Source organism: Hylobates moloch, unplaced genomic scaffold (genome assembly GCF_009828535.3).
Source record: "Hylobates moloch isolate HMO894 unplaced genomic scaffold, HMol_V3 SCAFFOLD_10, whole genome shotgun sequence".
In the NCBI taxonomy this organism is placed as follows: domain Eukaryota; kingdom Metazoa; phylum Chordata; class Mammalia; order Primates; family Hylobatidae; genus Hylobates; species Hylobates moloch.
Genome location: NW_026652285.1, coordinates 55,787,184 through 55,796,522, shown reverse-complemented (window position 1 = coordinate 55,796,522; position 9,339 = coordinate 55,787,184). Strand labels below are relative to the sequence as shown.

At 41.5% G+C, this 9,339-nt stretch overlaps 1 protein-coding gene across 1 annotated transcript; it reads left to right on the top strand.

The window, feature by feature from the left end:
• Positions 1 to 6,178: 6,178 nt before the first annotated feature.
• LOC116475418 (spermatogenesis-associated protein 31D3-like) lies at positions 6,179 to 9,116 on the top strand. Its single transcript, XM_058445617.1, is given in 5 exon segments — positions 6,179 to 6,369; positions 7,117 to 7,162; positions 7,762 to 7,822; positions 8,104 to 8,824; positions 8,826 to 9,116. Coding segments are annotated over 5 exon segments (1,143 nt in total). The 5' UTR covers positions 6,179 to 6,183; the 3' UTR covers positions 8,955 to 9,116.
• The last annotated feature ends 223 nt before the right edge of the window (positions 9,117 to 9,339 follow it).

Here is a 9,339-nt window from a genome sequence, read left to right as displayed (position 1 = left end):
TATCAGCAGCATTATAGCCCCAAAGTGAAAACAACCCAAATGTTCACCAACTAAATCAATAGACAAACAAAATGTGATATATCCATACAATGGGATGTCATTTGTCCTTAAAAAGAAATGAAGTATTGACACGTGCTACAACATGAATGGACCTTGAAAACATCATGGTAAGAAGTCAGACACAAAAATCCACATATTGTATGATTCCATTTAGATGAAACGTCTAGAAATGAAGAATAGAGACAGAAAGTAGACTACTGGTAACATAGGGAGGAATGCAAATATTGAGGGGTGAAGGCTAAGTGAAGCAGAGTTTCTTTTTGGGGTAATGAAAATATTCGAAAATTGTGGTGATGCATGCACAACACTGAATATGATAAAAACTGTTGAATGGTATACTTTTGGTGAGTGAATTGTATAGTAAACAAATTACGTTTCAATGAAGAATTTTTTAAAAAGAAAGTTTATATAGTAGCTTTATTCATAATTGGCAAAATTAGAAGCAACAGAAATTTCTTTTAGTAGGTAAGTAAACTTTTTTTGTATATCCTAAAATGGAATATTATATGCCATTGAAAAGAAATAAACTGGCAAAACATAAAAAAGGAGGAAACCTATTAAGTGAAAGAATACAATCTGAAAAGGCTGTGTGATTCCAACTATATGACATTCGAAAATGGGCAAAACTATGGAGGCAGTAAAAAGGGCAATGGTTTTCAGGGGCTACTGGGGAGGGAGGGATGAAGAAACAGAGCACAGAGGATTTTTAGGGCAGTGAACTATTCTGTATGATAGTACAATAGTGGATACGGGTCATTATACATTTGTCAAAACTCATAGAACGTACAACATCAAGAGTGAACGTTAATGTAAACTATGGACTTAGGGTAATAGTCATATATAATTGTAGGTTCATCAGTTGTAACAAATGTACCACTCTAGCATGGGATGTTAACAATTGGGGAAGCTGTGCCTGTATGGAGATAGACGGTATATAGGAAGTTTCCCACTTACTTTTGCTGTCAACATGAAACCTCTGTAAAAAATAAAAGTCAATTAAAACAAGAAGAGGAGGAGGAGGAGGAGGTTGTTAATATCTCACAAGGCCTAACATCAGAGAGTTGGCATCAGCTCTCTGAAGTATTCCCTGAACCCTGTTTTCCCTTCCTCCTGGCAGAAGAATTTTGCTTTATCTATCTTCCCATTGTGTATTATTTTTGCTTGTTTTACAGTTTTCTGTAGCATATTTTATTATACTTGTTTGCAGGTCTCACTTTCTGTACTATGATCTGTACAAGGGCAGAGGCAATGTCTTATTTTACTGATATTTTTACAGTAGCAGGGATACTACGTAGTAAAGTTCAATAAATATTTGTTGTGTGGATTTATGAAGAACATCTTACAACTACTCTTTCATTATTTTTATTTTTTTGAGACAGAGTCTCACTCTGTTGCCCAGGCTGTAGTACAGTGGTGTAATCTTGTCTCACTATAACCTCCCCCTCTGGGTTCAATCTAATTTCCTGCCTCGGCCTCCCAAGTAACTGAGATTACAAGTGCCTGCCACCATGCCGGGTTAAGTTTTTGTATCTTTAGTAGAGACTGGATTTCACCATGTTGGCCAAGCTGGTCTTGAACTCTTGACCTCACGTGATCCACCTGCCTTGGTCTCCCCAGGAACTGGGATAAAACCACTGTTTTAAAGTACAATTATAAAGGATTTTGGCTCAGAACCTGTTCTGCTTCAGGCTTTTGGGGATCCTGAAAACAGCTGCTTCCAAGTGACTTATCCCAGGGACAGTGGTCATGATATGAGGGCGTGAGCATTGAGGAAACTTCCTAGGAAATTGGGAACATATGAAAGTCCTAAACTAGTAGGACTGAGCATCCTCAAGTGGTAGCATATTACTCTAAGAGCTTTTGGAAAAAATTCCTCCTTGGAGATAATAAAACCAAGTGCGGTGTGAAATCCAAGACCAGACTTCTGGGTGTAGGTAAATTGGGAAGATGTCATGGAGGCAATGGTGGGATAGTCTCATCCTACCAGAAGCCACCTCTGCCACCTCCCAAAGGCTCCCTAAAATGCTTTGGTAAGAGCTTATTACAAGGCATGGAGGTAGATAGATACAGAATGTGTGAAATGTTTTCCTGGGAGGGATGACATTTAAAACTTTTATTTTCTACATTACTGGGAGTCATATGTAATATAGTTCTTGAAAACAGATTTTAAGAGGGGGCTAGGAAAAAAAAAAACTATGAAGACATTGATGCTAAGAGTGGAAAGGAAAAGTTATCTAAGAGGTGATAGAGTACCAAAAATAGCTTTTCCCTTACTTCCCAAATTTGTCAGCATTTAACGACAAAGTGAATATTCTTAACCATACAACTACTTTAATATTAGGGCATACATTTTACTTTAATAAATTACATATTAATATGTGTAAAGTAGAAGCATTATGAATGTAGAGAATTTATTCATTAGGGCTTTGATATTTACTACTGTCTGATTTAGAGAAGTCACTTACCCTCTCTGGGCTTCGGTTTCATTCATTGATAAAATAGGCACATGAGGTCAAGGGCAGAGCCCATGGCTTACAGATGCCTGTGTCTCCCAGTTTCCAGCAGCAAATATTTATGAGATGAAAACTTGGCTGAGGCTACATATAAAAGAGAGGAGGAAGGGTCATCTCTTGGCAGATTTTATTCTCAAGGCAGGTTACCTGCTCTTGCATAAATGAAAGGAGACCTGGCCTGGCTTGAAGGCTGTCTTATCCTTTCAAAGGAGATCAGTAACAGTGGTGGCCCATGGGTAACTGTGGTGGCCCATGGGTGTCTAATAAGGAGCTTTATAGTATTAAAAGAAACTTCAGAGAAATTAAATTTAAAGGAGTTTAACTGAGCAATGAAAGATTTGCCAATTGGCCAGTCCCCAGAATCACAGCAGATTCACAGAGACTCCAGGGGTGCCTTGTGGTTAGAACAAATTTATGGACAAAAAGGCAAAGTGACGTACATGAATCAGAGGTGAGGTACAGAAAGAGTGAGATTGATTACAACTCGGCGTTCGCCTTTTTGAATGCAGTTTGAACATTCAGCAATCTATGAGTGGTCGAATTATGGCCGCTGGAATTGGCCAACACTCAGCTATTGTTACAGGTGCATACTATTGAGTTAGATTTTCAATTTGTCTAACTATTAGGGTAGGCTACAATTCATTTGCAAGGACTCAAATATAGAAGCATGGAGTCCTTCTCAAGCCATATTTGTTTGCTTTAACAATAGTTTCAGAAAGACATGAGAAGTTAAGAGCCAGTTCAGATGACAGCTGTCATGATAAAGAGTTTAGAAAAGAATGTGTAGGAAGTCGGGTTGGGGTGGAGGATATTGGGATCATTTAAATCTGACAAGAATCGCCTGAATAAAGTATGACAGGCAGTTGGTATTTGGACATTTGCAGAAGTGATTATATAGAATATAGAGCAGATGTTCTCAAGTTTTTTCGGATGTCAAGGCACTCAGGAAAAGATCACATTTACATGGTCCACAGTGTAGTCAGGTGAGGTTGCTTAAGACTATGTTCTTCTCTAAGGCTTTGACACACCTAAGTCTCACTCTGCTACCAAAGACTGATGGGATCAGTAGTATCATCCAAAAGACCACCAAGATGGCTAAATAGTAGAAAGGAGAGCCTTATTCTCTTATCAGTTTGCAAGCCAGGAAGGGAAAGCATCCAGTGTGGAATGAAGGTGCTCTCTGTTGGAACAGGGGAAGGACAGTTTGGCTTTTATATTCATATGCATACATATTCAACAAGTTTGGGGGAAAAGCTATATATATTTATGCAGGAGCCGAGCACACCATAATGAGTAAACATATGTAACATACATCCCATGCTCACTTTGGTTTTAGCACTAAAATGAGGTAGAATTTGGCCCTTTACATCATAAGGTGAACTACAGAACAGAGGCGGTTTGTGTGCCACCTCTATAATCTGGCAGAAACTGGAAATCTCTAATATTAGTAGCTTATCAGAAAAGAACGTTTGTAAGGCTGGTCCTCTGTCCAATCAGAGCTGATAGCTCATTTGGTTAGAGGGGGTTTAGTTATAGAAAGTTAGAAATTTGCCATGCCATCCAGGCCCTGAACTCTTGACCCATAGGTAACTTTGTTTCCTTAACCTAAGGGTCTGTCTTAGTTAATAAAGGGGCTTCTATTTTGGTCTCTTAGATCACAATAGCTTAGGGCACTGTAACCTATCCCTGCTTTAAGGGAGTTGCATACTTGTCACCAAATTGATGTGGAGGGTTGGGCCTGGTTGTGTTTGAGGGAGAGTTAGAAAATGTGGGGTCAAAATGACAAATAAGAGATTAAAATAAAAGGAGGAACTAATTGATTCTGGATTTGAAAACACTGATTGATTTGTCACAGGATGGGTGTGTGGGTGTGTTTGTAAAGAAAAGAACTTTTATCTGCGGCATGTGAGTCCTTTTAAGTTATCAGGCCTAGAGAGACATTAAAAGGAGACAGAAATCACAGCCCTATTTCCTCCTTGAGCTACGTATTCATCTCTTGAAACTGCTTGCTATTGCCACGTGGAGCTATATAGTAACCCAATAATTCCACATCTGACAGTATAACCCACCCCCTATAGCTTCATAATGTATAACCAATCACTAATCAATGTCGCTTCTGTAAACCAGTGAGAATTCCTGATTACAACTTTGTATCAGCCGACTCCTTGTCCCCTTTCTTGACTTTAAAAACCCACTCGTAACTACTGGTAATTGGAGTGTATATTTAGGCTGACTTGCATCTGTGTTCCCAGGTTGCAATCTTCAAGCTTGACCCAAATTAACTCTCTACTTATAATAATTTTCCATCAACTTCTTCCTTGTAGGTAGATGTGTATGTGTGTTTGTGTACAGAGTATGTTCTAAAAGTGCTTGAACAGTTTAAACTTCACTAACTTTAGAAAAATAAGTTCTATAAATTTACCCCTAAGGTCCCTGGAAGTTTCAAGTGTATACATTTATTGTACACTTATTTTCATTTTGTAGATGTTAAATAATGAATTATTACTGAAACCACGCCCCAGAAAGTTGAAGAAAACAACGACTAATGAAATTAATCAGTTTATAAGATAGGAGATCAAAGAACAACAACAGTAACTTTCTAAAATGCCAAAACTCTCCCTGCTTCTGAGGTTTAAAAATTGGCTAAAATGGATTAAAACTATTAAGGCCAACCGGAGTTTGCACAGAACAAGCTGGCTGGAGTCACAGCCCAAATTTCTGCCACATTTTAACCAACTCCCCACAGATGTGCACATGGAATACATGAGGCAGCATTAAACAAAACTGTGCATGCCGAGGACTTTCAGACCTCCCCTTTCCTTCAACCAATCAACTATTAATTCCAGAGGCCACTCCCTAAACCTTTTCTAATAAAATGACTGCATGAAAGCCAGCACACGGGACAGATCTGAGCTAGACTCCTGTCTCCTTTTTGGTTAATTTACAATAAAAACCATCTTGTCTAAAAAAAACCCAAATTGGGCAGTGAGCTTCTTTTCCTTGATAACATGTTTTAATCATTTGAGTCAGTCCCTCTGATTGGAAATAGTAAAAACTGACTTCAAAACAAAGAATGTAATGTTCAACATTGACAAAATGAAGTAAATATAAAGGAAATTTAAGTTTTATATCTGCATTTATGTAAGGCAAAAACATTCTGTAGATAAGATGGATTTGAGGACAAATGTGATCCTGAGAGTAGCAAAGCCTGGGTATAACAAATATTCCTGGCAGTATTTCAGGCTTTCAAGGCAGTGTAGTTGGTGGGGTCCAAGTTAAGGGCTCCAAACAGCAAAGTGGGACTTGGGTAATGCCTGGTTTACTGTTGGAACAAACCGAAAATTCAACTAAGATAAATATATGACTTGAAAAAGGATAGAGTTGGGAAATGGAGTGTCATGGTAGGGCAGAGGGACCTAGAGGGCCCAGGAAGGTGGAGTCAGCTGGGCTGGTGGGGTTGGGGCTGTGGACACACCCTCCTCTTGTTGCTCCCTCCACCCTCAGAAACCCTTTGTGACTCTTCCATGCTCTGTGATGCAGGCCTGTGCTTATAGTTAAGCCTGGGCACCCTCAGTGCTCAGTTGCTTCAGGCAGCCGAGCTATTCAGACCATGGAGAATATCCTCTGTTTTCTGAACAGCTATACTGAGACGGGGCTGAGCCCTGACTCACATTACTTCGATATTGACCCCAACTTCATCTGCTTGAGTGGGTTGGGGTTGTTTATACTGTACTTGTTCTACGTGGTATTGACCATGTATTCATCACCCACTGAAAATAATAATGTCATCCAAAAGGTAAGGAACTGTGGGTGAACACCCAAGAGAAATGCCCTGTTGTTGTCTCCCAATCCTATTCCCACATTTGTAAAAAAGTTTGGTTGGTACAGAGACATGTCTTAGACGGGAAGTCTGAAGAGAGGATAGAACTTCACTCTTCTATGGAAGAGGTTGGGCAGACGTAGGGGTTCAGGAGGACTAAGGTTTCCATCTGTAGCTCATAGACTACCTATCTGGCTGTGGTGGAGAGTTCCAGGATAAATCCCAAACACAGTAATTCTGTGGACCCAGATGGGATTATTCAGAGGGTGTGGGCTCTCTGAAGGAGAATAGTCTCTGCTGAAATTTGATCATGAATCACATTCCCATGTCACCTGTCATTCAACAAAGCCTTCCTTCTTGTTGGGCTGACAAGGGGAGTAACGCTGAGTCTCTGAGCAGAGGCTGGAGCCAGAGCTCTGTCTCTGGGATATTTGTCCTGTGAGGGAGCACAGATGTGACTGTTGGCCTCTGAGTCTGTGCCCTGGATGAGGACTTCTAACTGAGCACATCAAGTGTGGCTCTCACAGAAGAAATCCTCTTTCAGCTTTTCAGAGAAGGGAAAATGGGGAATATTTTATCACCTTTAAAAATTGATAACAAGAACATATTTCTATTAAATAGAGAGTCATATCATTCTTGTATAATGAATGAATGAATGAATGAGCTTCATCGAGAGTGAGAGAAGTGAGTCCCAGCCTGTCATTATGTTTCTTTCGTTCTCAGCATCAGGGCAGAGCCAGGAGGAAAAGGAAAAGCGTGACATTTAAAGGTAATGTCAGCCTGCTCTATCTGAGCTTCAGGGTGACCCTTCCTGTCTCTTTCATGAGCACTCAGTCCCATGATTTCTTAGTATGTCAGTTACTAGATAGTCTCAGAAAACAGAGCCCTCAGAAGACAGGCTCATGGGAAAGCAATCAGACCTGAGACACTGCTCATAGGCCCTGCTCTGCCCATTCATGGGCATGACAAAGTGATGGACCTGAGTAATGGGTGTTGCCCAACTGGTGGCCAACTGAGATATCGAGGAAGGCCTACTGGTGGGCTTGGAGTCAGAGTTCCTGTCTCACAACTTTGCATAAGTACTTTGACTTCCTCGATGCTCGGATTCCTCCTGGAGGTAACCACTGATGTCTGTGTTTCACGTGGTGGTTTTGAGCATCACATGGGATAATGTATATGAAAGAATTCTACTAATGATTCGACATACACATGTGAACTTGTGAACATTATCAATGACTATTTGCCCTTTTCTACTGATTCTTGGGGCTATCAGAGTTTAATATCTCAAGGGTCTTCCACAGAGTTACTTCTGTATGATCCCTATGCCTCTACCTTCATTGCATATAACACACTGTTCTGGTTTCCCAGATCAGAAAAGTTTCCAGAAGGAAGCAGAAGAGGAAAGGAAGCTACTTTCTATTCTGAAAAGGTGATTAATCATTTCCCTTATGTCCTGTTCCCACCCCGTCCTTTTTTTTTTTTTTTTGCATGTTCATTTCAGGGATTCCTTGTAGCCTGCTGTAGTTTTGGGAGTGGGTAGCCATAGGAACGGGTATGTGAATGAATGTGTTGGGGAGAGGCTATAGTGAGGTCATATGACCTCACATATGGTGAGGTCATGGGTGGGGGGCAATGTGAAGCAGGATTCAGGGGGCCCCACCCCTGACAGGCTAACACATCCTCGTTTCCTTGTTCTGGTCCTGGCTGCAGCTTTGGACTTCCTGCTTCCTGCAGTCCCCTGGGCCAGCATCATGATATCACCCGCTTTCGTCGACTGTTATGCCCAGACCCCATCTGTCAGGTGTGTAACAGAGCAACTGCTGATATCCAGCGACTGCTGTCTTGGGAGTCCCTGAAAGATGCTGCTCCCTCTGTGTCCCCTTTGGCTTCTTCAGCTTCTGCGACTGAGTCATCATTCACTCTGTCTTCCACCTCCTCAGCAACCACTCCAGAAGAACTAATATTTTCCCCTCAGCCTAAGCCCTCTCCACCGCCCCCCTTAATTCTCTCACCTGACCTGATCACCACCTTAGCTGACTTATTTTCACCCTCACCACTGAGGGACCCTCTGCCACCACAGCCTGTTTCTCCCTTGGATTCCAAGTTCCCCATAGACCATTCCCCACCCCAACAGCTTCCCTTTCCCCTTCTCCCACCACATCACATTGAGAGAGGGGAGTCCAGTTTGTCTCTGAACACCATCTTTTCATTTGACTCCACCCTATGCCAAGATATTTCCCAGGCCGTGATTCCCACTGATTCATGTGCTCATCATCACGAACCACCAATCCCATCTGCTTTACCAACGGAAGATTGCACTGGGACTCAGTCTAAATCAAGTCTCACCGTCTTGAAGAGTTTTCCGGAGATGTTTTCTGTAGGTGACTCTGGTGGGTCATCCACCTCTGCCTCAACAATCAAAGGCATTGACGATTCATGCTCCGCATCTTCAGAATTCTCCTGGTGGCAGCCTCATGCCAAGGACTCTTTTTCCTCCAATTTTGTACCATCTGATTTCATGGAGGAGCTTCTTACCCTTCATTCTTCTGAGGCCTCTTTAGGGGGGCACTCTGTGGACAATGTCATACAGCCTGTTAACATCTCTTTTCTCAGCCATGATACTCTGACACTCCTGGAGAGACAAGTCAAAAAAAGGGGTGATTTCCTGATGTGGAAAGAAAATGGAAAGAAACCAGGATCTTTTCCAACACAGCTTAGGCCAAACTACCAACTAAACTCTTCACGGAATATGATAACCTCAATTGCTGTTAAGCATGACTTGGCAGAATCCTTTCATTTTGGGGACAGTAGAGACAAACTAGAGTGGCAGCACATCCATCAGAAGCCCCCATATTCTAAGTGTTTTGAGGACCATTTAGAGCAAAAATATGTCCAGCTCTTCTGGGGTCTCCCATCTCTGCACAGCGAGTCTCTGCATCCTACTGT